Source organism: Phoca vitulina, unplaced genomic scaffold (genome assembly GCF_004348235.1).
Source record: "Phoca vitulina isolate PV1807 unplaced genomic scaffold, GSC_HSeal_1.0 scaffold41, whole genome shotgun sequence".
NCBI classification, from domain to species: Eukaryota; Metazoa; Chordata; class Mammalia; order Carnivora; family Phocidae; genus Phoca; species Phoca vitulina.
The window spans coordinates 15,978,837-16,000,692 of NW_022589744.1; the positions used below are offsets into that span (position 1 = coordinate 15,978,837).

The 21,856-nt window shown below is 50.4% G+C and overlaps 2 protein-coding genes and 1 non-coding gene across 3 annotated transcripts in view; 1 reads left to right on the forward strand and 2 right to left on the reverse strand.

The window, feature by feature from the left end:
* Positions 1-13,509, reverse strand: part of NPLOC4 (NPL4 homolog, ubiquitin recognition factor) — a 67,884-nt gene extending 54,375 nt beyond the window's left edge. The window contains exons 1-2 of the mRNA XM_032429437.1: positions 13,410-13,509; positions 9,897-9,977 (exon numbers count right to left, since the gene is read on the reverse strand). Coding sequence (XP_032285328.1) covers positions 9,897-9,977; positions 13,410-13,424 — 96 coding nt within the window. The 5' untranslated portion in view covers positions 13,425-13,509. The remainder of the gene's footprint in view (positions 1-9,896; positions 9,978-13,409) is intronic.
* LOC116648174 lies at positions 11,436-11,542 on the reverse strand. Its single transcript, XR_004302458.1, has one exon. It is a non-coding gene; the product is annotated as a U6 spliceosomal RNA (small nuclear RNA).
* The window catches only part of TSPAN10 (tetraspanin 10), a 9,732-nt gene continuing 1,298 nt past the window's right edge, over positions 13,423-21,856 (forward strand). The window contains exons 1-3 of the mRNA XM_032429990.1: positions 13,423-13,670; positions 18,586-18,673; positions 20,676-21,268. Of these exons, the coding sequence (XP_032285881.1) occupies positions 13,423-13,670; positions 18,586-18,673; positions 20,676-21,268 (929 nt within the window). The remainder of the gene's footprint in view (positions 13,671-18,585; positions 18,674-20,675; positions 21,269-21,856) is intronic.

Genomic DNA, 21,856 nt, shown 5'->3' on the forward strand with positions numbered 1-21,856 from the left:
CACCTCCATTATGCTCAGAACACAATGAATAAAAACAGACAAGGTTCCAGCCATGGAGGACCTCAGCATCAGATGGGGGGAGAGAGCTAACAGACGAGAACCACAGGTGCAGGTAAGCACCAGGCAGGAAAGGAAGACAGAGAAGCATGGGAGAGGCCACTGTGGACAGGAGGACAGAGAAGGTCTCTGAGGAACACGTCCGAGCAGCGTCCCAGAGGAGGAGACTAAGGCTGCTACTCACAGAGCAGAGAAAGAATAGTGCAGGCAAGAGGAGCAAGCACAAAGGCCGAGAGGCAGGAAGGGGTTGGGAAGAGAGAGGCCAGTCAGGCCAGAGCCCAGCCCGCAAGAAGGAAACGGTTAAGAGACAAGAATGGCGAGGCAGACAGGACCGTGTGGGCTAGGAGGAGTCTGCATTCCAGCCCAGGAGCCGTGGAAGCCACAGGGGCTGACGGCAGGGGGTGGCCAAGCTAAGAGGCTAACTTCTCATTGACACTCTGCTGAAAGTGGGAAGAGGGAACAGGAGAGCCGGCTGTGCAGCCCAGAGACAGGCTCAGACACGGCCAGGCCAGCGGAGATGGAGGGAGGAGCACACCTTCCAGCTCTTATAATCAATAGCCCTTGCCAATGTGGGATGAGGGGCAGAATGGAGTGAGGGAAAGGAAGGGCATCAGTGCAGTGTTCAGACTTCTGGTTTGAGAACTGGGAGGAAGGCCACACCAGTAAAAAAGCACAGAAGAGGTGAAGGAGGAAGAAGACCTAAGGGAAGGCCAGGCGTTCCCTTCAACACCGACACTGAGATGGTGCCCGGCACCCCGGAGAGGACATCAGCAGGCAGTCAGCATTTGAGTCTGGGGCCGGGAGAAGAGTCCAAGCTGTAGCTCAACATTCAGGGGTCATCAGAGTAGCGGCAAACACACGAAGAGACCCAGGAGTCTCAGCAGAGAAACAAACGATAAAATGGAATCAAATAAAAATTCTACAACAGGAAGCAGTAATGGAAAAGGAAGCACTGGATGGGCTTATCAGCAGACGGGAGATGCCGAAGGAGGAGTCGATCAGCCTGAAGACAAATTACGAGAATCTGCACAATCTGAAAATGGAAATTGGAAAGAAAAATGAAGTGAACCTTAAGAACTCCTAGGACAATATCTAATGATCCTAAGGACAATAAAATAAGGAAAGGACTGAAAAGTATTTGAAGAACAAATGGTTGAAAACCTCAAACGTGATGACTAACACAGAGTAACAAATCCAGGAAGTTCAGCAACCCCCAAGTGGGATACATAAAAAAAACGATCCCTCAGTGCATGCGTCAGGGTCAAACAGCTGACAGCCAGAGATCAGTGGAGACCAGAAGACAATGGAATGACATCTTCAAAGTGCTGAGAGGGAATAAAAATCTGTCAACTCAGAATTCTGTATCTGGCAAAAATACCCCTTGAATACCAAGGCAAACTGAAAACATTTTCAGGCCAACAAAACCTGAGGGAGTGTGTCAACAGCAAGGCTCCGCTTCGGTAAATGGCAGGAGACATTCTTCAGGCTGAGGAACAAGACACCAGACCTAGTCAGAGCCAGAGAAAACACCGGAAGAACACATAAGGCAGAGACTAGGACAAGAGCTCTGAACTACACAATCTGAAACTTCACATTAAATGTTCTGTGATTGGTTTTCAAAAGAGAAGTGCAGTCAACTATACTTGAATAAATAATTAATAAATAGAGAAATAAATAAAGGGGGGAGGGGTGTCATGAGAATTCTGACAGAGACAATGCAGGTCAGGGATGAGACCAGAGAGGAGCTCTGTGTGTTTCCCTGAGTCAACCAAATACCATTTATGCCTAGTTCTATCTGTTGCTTTTCAGCTCATTTCTCCTTTAATGTGGAATTACTGATAAAACCTACTATTTATTTACTATGACAAAAAAGAGTTGATTTAATGATTAGCTTTACATACTAACCTTATTTCCTACTGATGTTAAATGAATGGATTACAAATAACTCCACCTTGTCATTCTGAAATTCTCAAAGTGATAATAAGAAATGGTCCTTAAAACAAACAAGATTTGGGGCGCCTGGCTGGCTCAGTCGGTGGAGCGTGTAACTCTTGATCTTGGGGTTGTGGGTTCAGGCCCCACGAGTGTAGGGATTACTTAAAAATTTTTAAAAATCTGAGGCACCTGGGTGGCTCAGTTGGTTAAGCAACTGCTTTCAGCTCAGGTCATGATCCCAGGGTCCTGGGATCAAGCCCCAAATTGGGCTCCCTGCTTAGCAGGAAGCCTGCTTCTCCCTTTCCCACTCCCCCTGCTTTTTTTTTTAATAAATGAATTGATTTACTTTCTTTTTTTTATTTTTATTTTTTTTTTAAGATTTTATTTATTCATTTGAGACACAGAGATACAGAGAGAGAGAGAGAGAGAGAGCATGAGCAGGGAGAGAGGCAGAGGGAGAGGGAGAAGCAGGCTCCCCGCTGAGCAGGGAGCCCGATGCAGGGCTCGATGCGGGGCTCGATCCCAGGACGCTGGGATCATGACCTGAGCTGAAGGCAGACGCTTAACCATCTGAGCCACCCAGGCGCCCCCCACTCCCCCTGCTCGTGTTCCATCTCTTGCTGTCTCTCTCTCAGCTAAATAAAATCTTAAAAAAGAAAAAATTTTGAAGTTTTTAAAAAAATTTATTTTAAAAAATAAATAAAAATAAAACAAGATCTTAAATGAACTTAAAATAAGTATTTGAGGGGCAGGTGGGTGGTTCAGTCGTTAAGCGTCTGCCTTCGGCTCGGGTCATGATCCCAGGGTCCTGGGATCGAGTCCCGCGTCGGGCTCCCTACTCCGCGGGAAGCCTGCTTCTCCCTCTCCCACTCCCCCTGCTTGTGTTCCCTCTCTCGCTGTGTCTCTCTCTGCCAAATAAATAAATAAAATCTTTTACAAAATTAATAAATAAGTAAAATAATAAAGTAAGTATTTGATACCATGTATTTTTGTCCCAAGCTAAAAGTGGCATTAATGAAATAAAGCATCAGCCAATTAAGACCATGAAATTTGTATTCCCGACTGCAAAAAAAGTTAAGACTAAAGAATAAAAATAATGTCTTTGGCTCTTCTCTGAAATAGCTTAGATATAAACTGAAATTAACCAATTGCGGCATTTCAGCTATTCTGCAAACGCATCGTGTTTTTCTGTACGCGACACCCTGCAAGCTATTTCCAAAAACGAGAAAGCTTTCACCACAAGTGTGAGCTTCATGAAAGCTACCACATTACTCCCAGGATGAAAAGGAGTTTCCAAAATGGGGCAGGGGCTGTTGTAGGGCCAGCCCTTTGTATAAAGGTAAGTCTCCTGGGACCACATGATGATTATGCTCCCCAGGAGGACTAAGATACAGCTGCCTTTTTTTTTTTAAAGATTTATTTATCTTAGAGAGAGTGCACACGCACGCACACGCGCACGAGAGAGAGCAAGAGAGCACACAGGGGAAGGAGCTGAGGGAGAATCTCCAGCAGACCCCACGCGGAGCACAGAGCCCAACTTGGGGCTCAATCTCATGACCAGGTGATCATGACCTGAGCCGAAACCAAGAGTCAGCCGCTTAACTGACTGCGCCACCCAGGCACCCCCAGCTGCATTCTCAAATATGACAGCCAGCATTAGGACTTGACGTGTGGAATCCCACTTCTGAGATCCAGAAATAGATTATTACTTTTTTATGCTACTCCCATGACCATAACTGCTTCTATGAACTTTTGAGTTCTTTATCTGAAGACACAGGAATCTAACACAGGGCAGCAACCATTAAAAAAAAAAAATCTTGGGGTGCCTGGGTGGCTCAGTCGTTAAGCGTCTGCCTTCGGCTCAGGTCATGATCCCAGTGTCCTGGGATCGAGCCCCGCATCGGGCTCCCTGCTCTGTGGGAAGCCTGCTTCTCCCTCTCCCACTCCCCCTGCTTGTGTTCCCTCTCTCACTGTCTCTCTCTCTGTCAAATAAATAAATTAAAAAAAAAATCTTAGCAGAGTCTTACAACAGCATCATTAAAATCTTAAAAATGGGGGCACCTGGGTGGCACAGTTGCTTGAGCGTCCAACTCCTGATTTCAGCTCAGGTCATGATCTCAGGGTCAGGAGATTGAGCTCTGAGGAATCTGCTTAAGATTCTCTCCTTCTCCCTCTGCCCCTGCCCCACGCACACTCTCACACTCTCTCTCAAATAAATAAATAGATCTTAAAAACCTTATATTCACACCTGAGGTAAACTTTGTGTATAACTGATGTAATAAAACCAGAAACACAGCATGGAATGAAATTAATATACTTATAATTAAAGGTAACAAAAAAGTATACATAGCAGGATTCCATTCATGTTAAATTCAAAAACAGGCAAAACTACAATTTAGGGTTTAGGAATGCACGCTGAGGTGGCACAACACAGGTAAGGGGGAAGCCATCCTCGTCAATGCAGGAGGGAGTGAGGGAGTGGGGAAGGCTGATGACCGGCTCTGCGGCACCGGCCATGCCCCTCCTTGACCTATGTGTTTGCTTCACCATCAGTCATTTGTCCATATTTTTCAAGCATTTCTTAGTATGTATTTTACTTTGTGGTTTAAAAAAAAAAAAAAAATTAAATATAAGGAGAAAGGAGCGGGTCACAGACTGCTGAGGTCAATGAGGACAGGACAAAGCCATCCTCTAGGCCGCGCGGGGGAGCGACAGCAGCCTGACACAGTGAGCTGAGGAAGGGGGGCTGCTGCTGAGCAAGACAGCCAGAAGAACCTGTCCGAGAAGGGCTGAGGGTCTGATGAGCCACAGAATGAGCAGCGCTAGACTGTCTTAAAAGAACCAACTCTAAAATTCTGTGAGATCTCCTCAACGTCACCCATCTCCTCATACTTGCAAACAGCAATCCCTAAGAGGGCATAAGCCACATAGTAAAGCAGGATCAAGGCTTCAAATGTGGGCCCAGCAAGCTGGAGCCGGCACGTTCACAGCGGTCAGCCCACAGGTCTCTTCAAGCCCACTTATGCACATGCACAGCCAAATCACCAATTACTGAAGAGGAGTATGGTCGACTTAATAAGATACCTGAAGGAGTCATAAAGACACAAAATACGATGGTAGTTACCAAGGACTGGGGGCAGGGAAAAAAAGGGGAGCTGCTGTTTGATGCATACAGTTTCAGATTTGCAAGGTGAAAAAGTTCTGGAAATGGATGGTAGTAATGACTGCATAACATGAATGTACTTTAACACGACTGAACTGTAGTCTTAAAATGGTTTAGACTGGGGGTGCCCGGCTGCCTCAGCTGGAGAAGCACACAACTCTTGATCTCAGGGTTGTGAGTTCAAGTCCCACGGTGGGTATAGAGATTACTTTACTTTAAAAATTGGTTTAGGGGTTGGGCGCCTGGGTGGCTTAGTTGGTTAAGCGACTGCCTTCGGCTCAGGTCATGATCCTGGAGTCCCTGGATCGAGTCCCGCATCGGGCTCCCTGCTCGGCAGGGAGCCTGCTTCTCCCTCTGACCCTCCCCCCTCTCATGTGCTCTCTCTCTCTCATTCTCTCTGTCTCAAATAAATAAATAAAATCTTTAAAAAAATAAAAAATAAAAATTGGTTTAGGGGTGCCTGGGTGGCTCAGTCGTTAAGCGTCTGCCTTCGGCTCAGGTCATGATCCCAGGGTCCTGGGATCGAGCCCCGCATCAGGCTCCCTGCTCCACGGGAAACCTGCTTCTCCCTCTTCCCCTGCTTGTGTTCCCTCTCTCGCTGTGTCTCTCTCTGTCAAAAAAATAAAATCTTTAAAAATAAATAAATAAATAAAAATTGGTTTAGATGGCAAACTTTATATTATATATTATTTTTCTTAAAATATTTTAAGTAATCTCTACACCCAACATGGGGCTCGAACCCACCACCCCGAGATCAAGAGTTGCACTCTCTACCGACTAAGCCAGCCTGGCACCCCTGTTACGTGTTATTTATTTCTTGAAAAAGAGAGAGAGCGCACGCGTGAGCATGAGAGCTGGGGTGGAGGGGGCGGCAGAGGGAAAGGGAGAGAATCTCAAGCCAACTCCACACCCAGTGCGGAGCCCGAGTCGGGGCTCAATCTCACAACCCTAAGATCATGACCTGAGCTGAAATCAAGAATCTCCAAATGAGACACCCAGGCCCCCGTTATGTGTTATCTACATTTACTGACATAAAACCATTCCTTAACCTATTGTCAAGTGAAAAAAAAAAAACAGGACTACAAAATATCCCATAATGAGGTTTTAACATCCCTGGCATGGATGCACCTTAGGAACAGTAACGTGTTCCAGTTCTTGCCTGTGGGGCAGCAAGGCATACAGGTGACTGCCTGGGCTCGTGTAAACCTGTCATCCAGGTAGCATGGCTGGACAACTGTCATCCCTCAACATTTCTGTCAAACAAGCTATTTAATGATCAATCGAGGAGAAAACAGGAATTTGGGTTGTCAAGCCCTGCTAGTAAGACAGAGAGAAATCCAGCACCAGCACCCACAGAACAGGTGCTGGTGCTGGTACTAATCCTCCAACAGTGCAGGTGATGACCCTCTACAGGGGACATGGACATCGAATCGACAGCCAAATCAAAAACTGGCTCAATTTTTGTTTTTGTCACAACTGAATGTGACACTGTAGGAAGATCCTACCCAATTAATTTCACTTAGATTTTCCTTCTTATGTATGCATAAGAATAACACATGATTAAAATAAATTATTTCCAGGGGCACCTGGGTGGCTCAGTCATTAAGGGTCTGCCTTCGGCTCAGGTCACGGTCCCAGGGTCCTGAGATCAAGTCCCACATCAGGCTCCCTGCTCAGCAGGAAGCCTGCTTCTCCCTCTCCCACTCCCCCTGCTTGTGTTTCCTCTCTCACTGTGTCTCTCTCTGTCAAATAAATAAAATCTTTAAAAAAAAAAAAAATAAAATAAAATAAAATAAATTGTTTCCAAATAAGTCTAAAAGAACACTTTATGTAAGTATAAAATCTAAATGACAAAGGAAAGCAGGTGTGAAAGCATTTTTTTCTTTCCTAATCGTATATAAGTGTTTCTCCTTAAACTCAATAATCTCTTAGATTTTATGAAATACAGCAATAGTATAGCACAATCCCATTTTGGTAAAAGTCTGTGCACCTAAGTATGTGTGTGCACACACGTGGTTGCTAAAGACATGCCATGGGTTGTTTTTTTTTTTTACTTATTATTTTTTAAAGAGTTTATGTGGGGTGCCTGGGTGACTCAGTCATTAAGCGTCTGCCTTCGGCTCAGGTCATGGTCCCAGGGTCCTGGGATCGAGCCCTGCACCAGGCTCCCTACTCAGCGGGAAGCCTGCTTCTCCCTCTCCCACTCCCCCTGCTTGTGTTCCCTCTCTCGCTGTCTGTCTGTCAAATAAATAAATAAAACCTTTAAAGAAGGGCGCCTGGAGGGGCGCCTGGGTGGCTCAGTTGGTTAAGCGACTGCCTTCGGCTCAGGTCATGATCCTGGAGTCCCGGGATCGAGTCCCGCATCAGGCTCCCTGCTCAGCAGGGAGTCTGCTTCTCCCTCTGACCCTCCCCCCTCTTGTGCTCTCTCTCTTTCATTCTCTCTCTCAAATAAATAAATAAAATCTTTAAAAAAAAAAAAAAAAAGAAGGGCGCCTGGGTGGCTCAGTCAGTTAGGTGTCTGCCTTCGGCTCGGATCGTGATCCCGGGGTCCTGGGATCGAGCCCCGCTTCAGGCTCTCTGCTCGGTGGGAAGCCTGTTTCTCCCTCTCCCACTCCCCTGCTGTGTTCCCTCTCTCACTGTCTCTCTCTCTGTCAGGTAAATAAGCAGAATATTTTAAAAAATAAAATAAAACCTTTAAAAATAAATAAATAAATAGTTTATTTATTTGTCAGAGAGAGTATGCACGTGCACAAGTGAGAGAGTGGCAGGCAAAGGGAGAAGCAGGCTCCCCGCAGAGCGCAAGGAGCCCGATGTGGGGCTCGATCCCAGGATCCTGGGATCATGACCTGAGCCAAAGACAGACGCTTAATGACTGAGCCACCCAGGCGCCCCTCAAATAAATATTTAAAATAATAATACTAAATTTCCCTATCAAAAAAAAAGGAAAAGAAATTTCCCTACCACAAAGCCTCAGAGAAAAAAAAGAACTGCATGCAGTGCTCTGATGCCTGGTGTCTATCCACACAATTATCTAAGCAATAGACAATGCGTTGATGCTTCGTCTCGGTCTCAGATGATGTCTCGTGAATTCCAGCATGCACCATACCCTAGCACCATCTCTAGGAGCAAGCGGGCCACAGTCAGCGGCTACTCAAAGAGCAAAGAGTAGGAAATTACAATTTCTTAAAGACTCAGAGACCCTCCACTCTGGTGCCTATTGCATCTAATTCTTTTTTCTCTTATTCTTATAAATACGCCCCACAAGCAGTGCTATGGCAATCATGATAGCAACTACCTTTTAGGAACCAGATTTTCCAAATAAGTGTTGTGGCTTAGATCGCAACCCAGTGATCCTTGGCAAGTATCTTTACTTCCTAGGCCTTCAGTTTCCACCTTTGTGAAAATAAAAAGACTGGACTCCATGACACCTAGGATTCCCTCTGGCTCTGACAGTCCATAACCCCAAAGCTTGTATGTGCTTATGAAAATGAGAAACAAAAACAAAGAAAGAAAATGAGAAACAACACTTATTATTACAAATGTAACACCTGTTTGCAACAGATTCAAATAACATAGACTATAAAAAGTAATGGTTGGCAAACCTTTTCTGGAAAGGGCCACACAGTAAGTATTTTTGGCTTTGCAAGCCATACCGTCTCTGTCACAACTACTCAGCTCTGTTGTTGGAGCGTAAAAGCAGCCAGACAATAACTAGACCAATGAGTGTGGCTACGTTCCAACAAAACTTTATTTACAAAAATAGGGGCACCTGGGTGGCAGAGTCGGTTAAGTGACCAACTCTTGGTTTCGGCTCAGGTCATGATCTCAGGGTCATGAGACTGAGCCCCACATTGGAATCTACACTTAGCTCAGAGTCTGCTGGAGATTCTCTCTCCTTCTCCCTCTGCCCCTCCCCTCCCCCCCTTTATTTACTTATTGACTAAGTAAATAAATAAAATCTTTAAAAAAAAAAAAAGGTCAGGGAAATGCAATCTGTGTGCCAGGGGGAAGAATAGGTCATCCCACAAGCCATAGTTTACTGATCTCTGCTATGAAGTATAAAGCATAAGCCACTCCTTACTACAGGGCTCTCCTCCCAGGGTTACCCTTTTTAAGTCTGGCTGCGCTCTTTTACATTGCATTCTGTAAATTCACAACAGATCTGTGTATGTGGCTCTCATTTTCTTTATTTTTATTTATTTGAGAGAGAGAGAGGGAGAACACGCATGCACAGGCAAGAGAGGAAAAAGGAGAGAAGTAAACTCCGTGCTAAGCATGGAGCCTGACGTGGGGCTCGATCCCAGGACCCTGAGATCATGACCTGAGCTGAGACCAGGAGTCAGACACTTAATCAACTGAGCCACCCAGGCGCCCCCTGTGGCTCTAATTTTCTAAGAATGAAGTGGGATTACTCTATACGTATTTTTAACATTTCTCTTTTGATGGACAATTCAAGTCTTTCACTCTCTAATTTTTCCAATTTTTCATTCTCCTAAGTATTAGTCTCATGAACTACTCTTACACGCAACTTTGGACTCTTTTTGGCCACCACAGCTGTAAGCCATGGTCAACTGTGACGCAATCTGACCCTGGATCAATCCAGTCATGAGAGAGAAGAGCAATGCAAGAGACTGTAAACTAGGGAGTGGGCAGAATCAAGGACTGAGGAGGAGAGGGAAGGTACAGATGGGAAGGGAGTAACAGGAGAGGATGAAGATGCAAATACCCAAGCCACCACTACCTTTTTCAAAAACGCTGCGGCTGTTTCTCTCTTTGTGGCTGTGATCCGCTTCACCCCATCTGGGGACTGGACACGAATTATCTGTCACAAATGAAACAAGGTGGTTAGTGCACAGACTAGGAAGTTCCTGATCTCTAACTGAGACTAACATCTGCAGTCTTTCAGCATCTGGGTCACCGAAACTTAGAGCCAAACCTCACCCTTCCCCGTGCAACACCCAAGTATTTCTAAAAGATGAAGAAGAGGTATGAGATTCACCAACCTATGCAAAGATACCTTGAGAGTCCCTCTCAACTCTGGTCATTTCACTCAGAAAAATTTTTAACCATTATTAGGAATATATATATGTGAAACAGTTATCTCGGGGCGCCTGGGTGACTCAGATGGTTAAGCGTCTGCCTTCGGGTCGAGTCATGATCCCAGGGTCCTGGGATTGAGCCCTGTGTCAGGCTTCCTGCTGAGCAGGGAGCCTGTTTCCCCCTCTCCCTCCACTGCTCCCCATGCTTGTGTGCTCACTCTCTGTCAAATAAATAAAATCTTTAAAAAAAAAGAAACACTTAGTTTTCAGATTTATAAAAACAACAATAACACAACAGAAAAAAAAAAACCCTCCATGAATCATGAATGACTGGGTTCTTTGAAAAAGATCTCACTTTGAGGGCACCTGGCTGGCTCAGTTGGTGAAGCATCCCACTCTGGTTTTGAGTTCAAGTCCCACGTTGGGTGTAGAGATTACTTAAAAAATAAATAAAAAATTTAAAACGCAATTGATTAAAAAATAATAATAAAAATAAAAAATAAAGAAGATCTCTTTGTTCTAGAATCTATAGGCAAAAATTAGAATGATCTAAAAGAATCACAGGATATCTTCTAATTTGTTATTTCCCTTTAATAGAAAGACTAAAAGAAAAGAAATAAAGGTGTTTGACATCATGGTAAACATAGCAGGGTTTTAAAAAAATACTTTTATGGCAAGCCTGAAATGGTTGGCAGGCCTGGAACACTGCACAAAGAGCATCATCTTCTAGGACTTGATTTTTATACAGATCAAAGTCCTTCTGAAGGTGAGTTACTCTGCCTGGCCAACTGAACAAGTTCCTGCTTTCGTCAGGGAGCATGAAAAGGCATGCCCTGCCACAAACAAGGCAGATGATGCTCCAACGACTTGAGGGGTAGGAAGAAAGGCAGGAATACACCACCAAGTACTCATGATGGTTTCTCTTCTCAGCAATTACTGCACTGTGCACTGTACTGAAAACAACACTTTAAAAAAAACAAAACAAAACCGGGGCACCTGGGTGGCTCAGTTGTTAAGCGTCCGCCTTTGGCTCAGGTCATGATCCCAGGGTGCTGGGATCGAGCCCCACATCGGGCTCCATGCTCCGCAGGAAGCCTGCTTCTCCCTCTCCCACTCCCCCTGCTTGTGTTCCTGCTCTCACTCTCTGTCAAATAAATAAATACAATCTTTAAAAAAAAAAAAACCTTTACACATGAAAAGTGTCACAAGCCATTGTTTTTTGTGTTTTGTTTGTTTGTTTGTTTGTTTTGGAACACTTCACGAATTTGCGTGTCATCCTTGCGCAGGGGCCATGCTAATCGTCTCTGTATCGTTCCAATTTTAGTATATGTGCTGCCGAAGTGAGCACAAACCATTGTTTTTTAAAAACTATTTTCACTGGGGTGCCTGGGTGGCTCAGTCAGTGAGGCCTGCAACTCTTGATTTTGGGTTGTGGGTTCAAGCCCCATGTTGAATGTAGAGATTACATAAAAATCAAATCTTAAAAAAAACCCACAGAGTTTTAATTGAAAAAAAAAAAAGATTTCACTGATACACGATAAAATGCCACAATGGCTTTTGATCTACTGTCCACTTTTATCAAACAAGATTAATCTAGATTTTCCTAAAATAGTTTGACTTTCTCATTTTCTACTTTCACTTGACTGAAAAGGCTTTGCCCTGATACTGTTCTCAATTTTTAAGACTGTTTTGAATAATCCTTATGAAATCCCAATTGTTAAGGCAGAAAATATCTTCTTTTTGCTTAACTACATCTGTTTAACTTTCCCGCTCATTAGTGAAGAGTACAAATACAAATTCTTCTGACTTTTACCCTTCACTCTGCATTCAAAACCTAGAAAAATGTCTTCATAATACGCAGCATGGGCACCAGCCAATTCCATTCGTTTCTGAAATCTGTCTCCCACACTGGGGCACATTAAGAGCTTGGTTTCTCTGCAGGAGCTTTTGTGACCGTTCCTTTGTTCACTTGGGAACAAGAGCATGACACTCCTTGAGGAGCTAAAGGTCCGGCTTCCATGTTTCTGGAGGGTTCTAAAACTTAAGAAGTTATCCTCTTTGATCATCTACAACAGGGCATGGCAGTCCAGGTTTGTCAACTGAGCCCAGTATTTAAGTCCAACAGAAAAACATAGCTGGTAGTGAGGGAACTTCTCGCTTGGTATCTGACACAGGCTACAAAATAAAATACTCCAGAAGAGACAGACCTGGCAACACACACACACAGCCTCCTGGTAACTTAGGTTTCACCATTTTTAAGAAAATGAGCCCAGAATACTTCTTGGGAGAGTCGAAGAATTGGCAAGACAAAAATCAGTTACACCAGACGGAATTCGAGGACAGCCAATGCTATCGGTAAGCACCGAGCCTTGTACACATACTGGTAGAAAAGCAGCCTTTTCTAAAACAACTCGTTTGTCCATGGCTGCTTCAACTCCAAGTATTACAGTAAAGAGAAAATCTGAAAGTAGATTCATTTGAACTCAGATTCGCGTCCTTTTCTAGAAGTCAACAACGATCAGGAACTCCTGTTTTAGAAGGAGTCGCTGTCTCGGTCTCTCTCGGGCCATCTGCTCCCTCCGCTCCCCCCTGGCTCCTTCCCGAGACCCAGGCCCTCAGAGCGCCCCGCGGGGGCCATTCCACGCCTGGGGGGCTGCGGCGCCGGCCGCGGAGGAGGGCGGGAATGTGACCCGCCAGCCGGCCCCGCTCTGCTGTCCCCCAGAAATCCCAGGTCCTCCTTTCACGGACTCCCTTTACTTTGGGGGGGCCGGGGGGGGGACATGCCAATTCCTAATTTCAGGTAACACGTGAGGCCGACCTTTGGAACCGCCCTTCTCGAACAGGCAGCTGTCACACCGTCCTCGCCACCAAGACACAGAAGACGTCAGCGGCCGGACTTCCCGTCCTCACGGCCCCCGGCGTCCACGAGGCCCCTCCGGACCCAGCGCTCTCCCCGCGGGGACTCGAGCCCAGGCTGGGGCGCGCCCCGGCTCCGACGGCCCGGCCCCCGGCCCGGCAGCCCGGAACACGGCCCGGCACCCCGCACCCGGCCCGGCGGAGCCGCGGAGCCGGCGGTCGCGGAGCGGCCGGAGGGGAGGCCGCGCGCCCGCCGGGCCGGGAGGCGGGAGGCGGGAGGCGGGCCGCCGCCCCACAGGCCGCGCCGGTAAATCTGCTGCCTCATCCCGGCGCCCCGCTCCCGCTCCCGCCCCACTCACGATGCTCTCGGCCATGGCGGCCGCTCCCGTCTCCGGGCTGGAACCCCGGGCCGCCGCCGCCGCCTGCCGCCCCGCGGGCCTCGAAGCCCCGGCCCCGGCCTCAGCCCCGGCCCCGGCCTCCCGCCGCCGCCGCCACCGCCGCTCCAGCTTCGCCGCCGGCCGCCACCGCCGCGCGACGTCCGGCGCCTCGCCCAACGCGCTCCGCCGGCCGCGCAGCCCCGAAACCGAGTTCCGGCCCTCCAACGGCCCGCGCATGCGCAGGCGGGGCGGCCCCGAGCCCGCGGGAGGGGGGCGCGCGGGTCCTGAGCCCCGCGCCGCAGGCGGAAAGGAGGCCCCAGGGAAGAAGACTTCGCGACCCGCGCTCCTTTGCGAAAGTCCAGGCAACGCAGGGAGGTCCGAGAAGAAACAAAAGCAAGCGTCCGAGTCTCGCCCAGAAATCCTCATTGCTGGGTTATAATTGGGGGAAATTGCATATGCCCTAGGTCCTGGGGTCACATGCAGAGAGAGGCATCGTATCAGACGGTGACATCACACCGTCATGATATGGAAAAGGAAAGAAGGCATTTCCACGAATCTAACGCAAGAGAAACAACTGAATTTAAACTGCATTTCAGGGGCGCCTGGGTGGCTCAGTCGTTGAGCGTCTGCCTTCGGCTCAGGTCATGATCCCAGGGTCCCGGGATCGAGTCCCGCATCGGGCTCCCCGCTCAGCGGGAAGCCTGCTTCTCCCTCTCCCACTCCCCCCTGCTTGTGTTCCTGCTCTCACTGTGTCTCTCTCTGTCAAATAAATAAAATCTTTAAAAAAAATAAAATAAAATAAAGGCCAGGTAAGGAATCAATGTACCAATAAAAACATCCAACTCACATCAGGTTTACACTGGGTGGTCTGCTTTAAAAAGTTTCCCCTAGGGCGCCTGGGTGGCTCAGTCGTTAAGCGTCTGCCTTCAGCTCAGGTCATGATCCCAGGATCCTGGGATCGAGCCCCGCATCGGGCTCCCTGCTCGGCGGGAAGCCTGCTTCTCCCTCTCCCACTCCCCCTGCTTGTGTTCCTGCTCTCGCTGTGCCTCTCTCTGTCAAATAAATAAATAAAATCTTTAGTTTAAAAAAAATGAATAAATAAACTGCATTTCAGGGCAGCGTCCCTTGCCACAGAGATGGGATATCCTGAGACCTGTCCCCAGGGCCGGCTTCCCGGGCCACCGACCGGGCAGGAAGGGCCTCGTGCTGGGGTCCAGGGCTTAGCTGTCAGCCTCTTGTAATTCTTCATGGTTTTCAACGGGGAGCCCCCCCGTTTTCATGTTGCACCAGGCCCTGCAAATTCTGGAGCAGACCTTTCCCGGGACTTTGGGGAAAAGTTACAAAGACGTCCAGGAGGCCAGAATCTATGTTTTTTTTTTTTTTAACCCCATGGCTCAACTCCAGGTTGTATTTATGTATCTCCTGTGCTGAAAAAGTCGCCCTCGTTTCCTCCCCATCCCCACTCCTTAAGTTCCCTGGGTCTGTATCACGGTTAACAGTATCAGTGTTGACAACACAATCTGTTCTATCATCTCGGTTTCAGCCTCTAGTTCAGCTTGCCTATTCATCCCATCCGCAAGGATCTATTACTCTGCGCGTCCCATGGCTAATGCTGGGAAGACAGCAGAGACAGGGGAGATCCCCACCCTGATGGAATCTACCAGCGGGAGGCAGCTTGTAAACACAACAAATATGTTAAATATGCAATGTGCTGTAGCCAACAACCATAGCAGAGGAGGGGGTGGAGGGTGAGAGAGGCTATTTTACATAAGACCGTCAAGAAAGACCTCTCTGAGGAGATGAGGTGTGAGCAGGTCCCAGATAAAGTATCTGAGGGAAGAGTGAAATAGGATGTGGGGAAAGCATGTGCAAAGGTCCTGGGGCCTGGGACGTACTGGTGCTCCAGGAACAACAAAGCTGGTGTGGCTGGAGCATCACGAGTGAGGGCAGAGGAGGGCTGGGTTGGGAAGAACCATGTGAGACGTGGAAAGGCCTTTAGATTCTATTCTGAGTGTGTTATGTTAGAAAGCCTTTGGAGGGATGAGAGCAAAGAAGGCATGCTTTCCGTTGTGTTTCAGGAGGATTCTCTGGAAGCCGAATGCACAGGAGACAGCATGGAGAGGCAGAAAGAGGAGCAGGGAGACGGGGGAAGAGGCCATAGCCCAGAGGACATAGGCTGCGCGGCGCGAGATCCAAGACAAGGAGGGAGAGCAGGCAGGATTGCCTGAAAGACCAGGGTACCGGGCTGCATTTTGCCAACACACATCCTTCCGCTCTTATTCTTTCCTCTTCTTTACAGAATGGCCTCTGATCTTTTCGCTTCTCTTCTATCCAAACGTATTCATTCTACAGAAGGGCAAGACTCCGGCTTCTCCACGAGGTCCCCGGGGGCGCTCATGGGCAAGCACTGCGTGATAACAGGTGTGTTATCTGCTGTTTGCTGCTTACCTTTTTAACCTCCTCCATGGTACTGGGAAGGTATTATGTTGACTTTTTTTAAAAAGTTATATGAATAGTTGTATCACTTTGCTAGGACTGTCTTAACAAAATTCCACAGACGGGATAACTTCACTTTATTTTCTCCTGGTTCCAGAGGCTGGAAGCCGGAGATCAAGGAGACAGCCGGTCGGGTTCTTCGGAGGCCGCTCTCCTTGGCCAGCAGACCGCTGTATCTTCCCTATGTGCTCAGGCATCCCTGGTGTCCCTGTGTGTCCCCGTTTCCTCTTCGTATGAGGACACTGGCCTCATTTTAAGTTGACTGCCTCCTTAAGGGCCGTCTCTCCAGATCATCTTCTGAGGTTCTGGGGGTGGGAACCTCAACATAGGGATTTGGGGGAAACGCAACTCAGTCCCTCCCTGTGCTGGTAACTATAATTTCATTCAGCGTCGCCCAGTATCAGGACAGGAGTGAGACAGTGCCGGAGAGGTGATTGTCGTCACCCCAAGAGCCTGGACTTGGAGCTGGATGCAGTAACCGAGGGGGTCTGGGTTTGTCACTTCGAGGAAGAGATGAGTGAAGGCTTGGCTGCACGGGATCAAATCTGCAGCTTTCGTCTTTGCCCTGAACTGCGGCCTGCCACACCGCAGCCTGAGCCCTCCCTTCACAGCGGGAGTCGGGTCATGATGCTCCTTCACCCCACGCCCTCTCCCTCGGAGGGGACCCCACCTGAGAAAACCCACCTGGCTCATTCCCCTCCCTTCCCCACGTTTCTCCCCTTCCTCTTTTTGTTTTTGTTTGTTTGTTTGTTTGTTTTATTTATTTGACAGAGAGAGAGATAGTGAGAGCAGGAACACAAGCAGGGGCAGTGGGAGAGGGAGAAGCAGACTCCTTGCGGAGCAGGGAGCCCGAGACGTGGGGCTCGATCCCAGGACCCCGGGACCATGACCTGAGCCAAAGGCAGACGCTTAACGACTGAGCCACCCAGGCACCCCCTCTTTTTGTTTTTTTAATTAAGATGAAATTCACACAGCATGCAGTCAACCATTATTCAGTGGACAATTCCGTGGCATTTAGTGCTTTCACGATGTGATGTAACCACCTCCTGTGTCTACTTCCCAAACATTTCCATCACCCCCAGAAGGACACCCCACACGCATTCAGCAGCAGCTCCCCAGTCCCCTCCCCCAGCCCCCAGCAACCACTAGGCTTACCTGTTCTGAGTATTTCATGTCAACGGAGTGGTATGTATGTGCACTTTAGTGTCTGGCTTCTTTTGCTGAGCGTAACGTTTTCCAGGTCCACCCGCTTTGTAACAGGGCTCAGAGCTCATTTTTATGGCTGAGTAATATTCCATTGGGTGCATAGAGCATATTTTGATTATCCATTCTTTGCTGATTGATATCTGGGTTGTTTCCACCTTTTGGCAATTGTAGGTAATGCTACCGTGGATATGCGTGTGTATGTATTTGTTTGAGTCCCTGTTTTCAGTTCTTTGGGGTACATACCTAGGAGCCAGACACCTTACAGTGAGGCCCTCCCCGATCACCTTACATAAGACGACAGCCCCCTGACTCTTCACCCTCCTGTCCTGGCTTCAGACCTCTGACGACCGTGTAAAATCACATATATTCACCTATTTCCCCCCTCGCTTTATGACTTCCTCTTCACCAGAGGTGAGGTCCTGCTGACTAGGGGTTGACAGGTTTTTCCACTGCTGTATCACCAGGACTCAGGACACTCCCGGACTTCGATCAGTGATCCATTGTCCCATTTATCTATTGTATAATTGTATATCTATTGTAAATCTGTTGTCACAGTGATGCTGTGAAATGAACTCTTTCAAAACTTAGTGGCTTCACACAACAGCCATTTACCAGCCTCCCGATCCTGCAGGTCGGGAATCGAGACTGGGCTCAGTTGGGTGGTTGTCGTGCGGGAAGCCGGGGTGGGGGGCATGAAACAAGAACACAAATAACTACAAAACGAAGAGAAGAGTGTCCCAGAAGAAGAGGGGAGGCCTCCGCTTGCGGGGCAGGATGTGGCCTGGAGCTGGACACGGAGATTTCAGGGGACGGCAAAGGCCAAGGGCACGTGAGAGCTGGGCTGCCTGGGGCCAGCAAGCAGTCCATGTGGCTGGATTGTGAGGTGGCGGGTAAAGTGAGGAAGAGAGGCTGGGGCTCGAATGTCAAACAAAAGAAGCCAAGGAACAGCAGGGGAGAGGAAGGTGAAGACAGGCTGGGCACGTGGCCTCGCCCAGGGGTCCCCCACAGCCTCCAGAGGTCCCTGCAAGCCAGAGACCGACATTCATGTCATAACTTCACAAAGGCATGGGGGAGGTGTGGAGAGCTATGTGCCCGTGTTCTCACAGCGCTGGTAGTGGGGGGGATCCGCTCTGAGCCTGCCTTCCCACCGTCACGCAAGCAATGCAAGCAGAGGAGAGAGGACAGGGCAGGGCAGGGTCAGGGAGCCTTGAGCGCCCCTGTGCGCGGGGCAGCTGTGTGGCCCGGGTCCTTCCAAGCACTAGGGCACAACGCGGACTGTGACAGAGTCCGCCCCTGCGAAGAGAAGCTCGGGAGGAGGAAGGAGCCCACGTCCCTCAAAACCAGGAAGGACATGATCTGGCCAGTGGATACTGTGTCATTCTTACAGTGAATAACTTGGGGGATGACCTGGCATTTAACTGCTGGCGGGTCTCCCAGGATTGTTTCTGTGAGCCAGTTCTCAGGGGTCTGATGTCCTGGGTGACCTGAAGGAGCAGCCGCTGGCCCGCCAGGCCGAGGCCCGCACGGACGGGGGCCCTGTAGCGGTGGGCACGGCGTGACAGCCCCGCCCGCATCACGCCTGCCCAGAGCTCCAGGGAATCCAGAGAGCGAGGCTGAAAATCTGCACTCGAGAAGGATGGTCTGCATCTCAAAAGCAGAGACTGTCTTAAGCCCTGCAGCGTGACGCCTCACATGATCTGGTCGTGACTGGGGCATCCTGGTTGTGCTCGCAGCTCACCGGGCCCTGGGCTGCAGAGCTCACAGGACGGCTGAGGGCAGGCAGCTCCAGCTCCAGGGGCCCAGCTAGAGACGCCAGGCAGGGGACCAGCACACCTGTCCTGGGGCAGAATGGAGGAGGGGGAAAGGAGCCCCCTGCTGTCCCAGGTAAGCCAGTGCCCGGTGCCCTCTGCCCCCCGTTTGGGACTGTCTCCACCCCCGAAGGCCCTCGGGAGGACCTCAGGCCGGTTCTCACCCACCCTGGCCCCAGGCCCCACCCTGAGCCTCTCTGTGTGCTGGGGCTAGCCAGTAGGTGGACACCAACGAGGAGCTAAGATTGCGGTGGCTGTTTCACTAATCAGGTGCTTTATCCTCACCCAGCGCTTTGCCCCAACTCGGGAATGTTTCCTATCCTTGCCCTTGTGTTTGACGTGGTGTGCGGTGCATCCACACTCTGAGAAAAGCACACACCCAGGGGACGTGCTCACGGGGGCCTTCAGCGCCTCCCTCATGTCCTGCCCATCCGCCTCCACCTGCGACCTCTCGGCCTTCTTACCGCCCCTATTTGCCCCTTCCCCACGGCTGCCTGTGGTTCTGGAAGCAAGACAACGAGTTCTGGCTCCCGACATCCCTCCCGGCTGGCCGCGAAGCTGCAGGATAACTTCCTGGCCCACGCCCACGGCCCCTGGCAGCCCCAGGCCCCCCCAGCCTGGCATCCAGCAGCCTGTCCTTTTGCTCCCACTGACTGTTGGGGTCTGGGGGGCTGATAAATACTCCTTTCCTTTCCTCCAAGTTCACAGTGAATGAGGTTTCAATGTAGGGTCAGATGTGGGGAGTGGAGGGCAGCTTCTTCCTGGGAAACTGGTTTGGAAGGGAGGTCCTGTCTAGGTGTGGGGCCACAGCTTCCGAATTCTCCTCCCAGATTTCAAGGGCAGGCTGTCCCTCTCCTCCCTGCAGGGAGAGAACAGAAGTTTCTCCCACACTTGCCTGCAGGTGGAGAGCGTTGGAGGTAGGGGGCAAGCAGATCTGAAAGGGAGATTGTTGGTTAAGGGACGAAGTGGGACGGAGTCAGCAGCTTCTCCAAACCTCACGGTCAATGAGCCACTCCTCTGTGGGAGAACTGGGGGCGGGAGATGGGTCAGCACTTCTTTACTTTCCACACTTGGAAAGTAAAGCCACCCCAGAGCGTGGCTGAGCATCCTGCTGGAGGGCAAGGCAGGGCTCCTGCCTCCCACAGAGCCCTGGTCTCCTCCCTGCTCTGGGAGCCTGGCTGGCCCAGCACCGTGTCTGCGCTCAGAGAGTCGGGCGGACTGCGCGGGTCCTGGGACACTGGGGCTGGTCTGAGAGGGGGAAGCAGAAGGGCAGTCCCCTGGGCCAGCCCTTCTGCTTGGAGGGCCTGCACCTCCTGGGCTGGGTGGGTAAGCCCCCCTCTGGACCGCATGTCCAGCCCAACCCACATAGATGCTGTTCAGGCCACCTGCCATGTGCCTCTGCTGCGGGACCACATCCTCCATCACACAGAGGGGATCAAGGACAGGCGCGTGCTCGTGCCACGCCGGTCTCCCAGTATCGCCTCGCTTACTCTCCACCGTGAACTGGCAGGGTGCAGCTGTCCCTCCGTTCTGCAGGAGACAGGCCCTTCCTGTCCCCCTGCTGCCTGGCCGGGTGGCAAGCCTGGAGGCCGCCATGGTCCTCCCCAGCCATCTCCAGTCCCCGAGCGTCCTCTATCCACTGTCCAGTCTCTTCCCCTGGCCACGAGGAGGTGACCTCCCTGTTGATTATCACGTCCTGCTGGTGAGGTCTCCCTGTGTGTTCCTCCTTCCTCCACAGGGCACCGGGTGCCAGGAGGAGCCCCTCCCTGGGAGCAGCCCACTCACTTCAAGCCGCCCAGGGCCGGCACCCCGAGAGGACCAGGTCTGGAGGACAGGCCTTGGGGGAGACCCGGCCTCCTCTCTCCCCTTGGGAAGCAGCTGCCTGAAGTACCTGACCTTCCTGTTCAACTTCCTCTTCTCTCTGCTTGGTCTGCTGGCCCTGGCCGTTGGGCTCTGGGGCTTGGCTGTCAAAGGGTCTCTGGGGAGTAGCCGGGGGGCGGCCCTGCCCGAAGACCCCTTGCTGGGACTGACACTGGGGGGGCTGGTGGTCAGTGCAGTGAGCCTGGCGGGCTGCCTGGGTGCCCTCTGCGAGAATGCTTGCCTGTTGCACTGCTTCTCTGGGGGTCTCATCGCCTTCCTGGCGCTGGAAGCTGTGGTGGGTGCCTTGCTGGTGGCCTTCTGGGGCCCGCTGCAGGATGGCCTGGAGCCCACCCTGCGTGCGGCCATCACCCACTATCAGGATGACCCGGACCTGCGCTTCCTCATTGACCAGGTCCAGCTGGGGCTGCAGTGCTGTGGGGTGTCTTCCTACCAGGACTGGACGTGGAACCTGTGAGTCCTGGAGCCCACGGGGAAGGGGGGCGCCCCCAGAGGCCAGCAGACCGGACTGCACGTGCACTCACATGGATGTACTCACTCGCACACATGCTCACTTGTACGCACACACGAGTGTGTGCACACATGCCCGTGCACACACGTGGGCCCCCGAGTGTTTCTGCTCCCTCCAACCAGGACCAGGTGGACAGGGATCTTAGTGGAGAAGCTGAGCCAGCAGACTTAGAAAGTCAGTTTGGCGAGTGTTTTTGATAAGGTCATCATACAAGACGTCTCAATGTCAAATGCACTTGTTAAGTGGGGACATCGTTCCAGACTCCACAGTTCTCCCTGCACAGCGTGTGCATGTGTGTGTGTCCGTGTGTGCACGTATGTGTGTGTACATGCTTATCCATATATGTGTGTCTGTGTGCGTGCATGTCTGTGTATGCACATATGCACGTGTGCATGCTTGTTCATGTGTCTGTGTGCATGTGTGTCTCTGTGTCTGTGTGTGCATGCATGTGCGTGTGCGTGGTGGTGGTGTGTGTCTGTCTCCGTCTCTGTGTCTGCGCGTGTGCATGTCTCTGTGTCTGTGTGTGCATG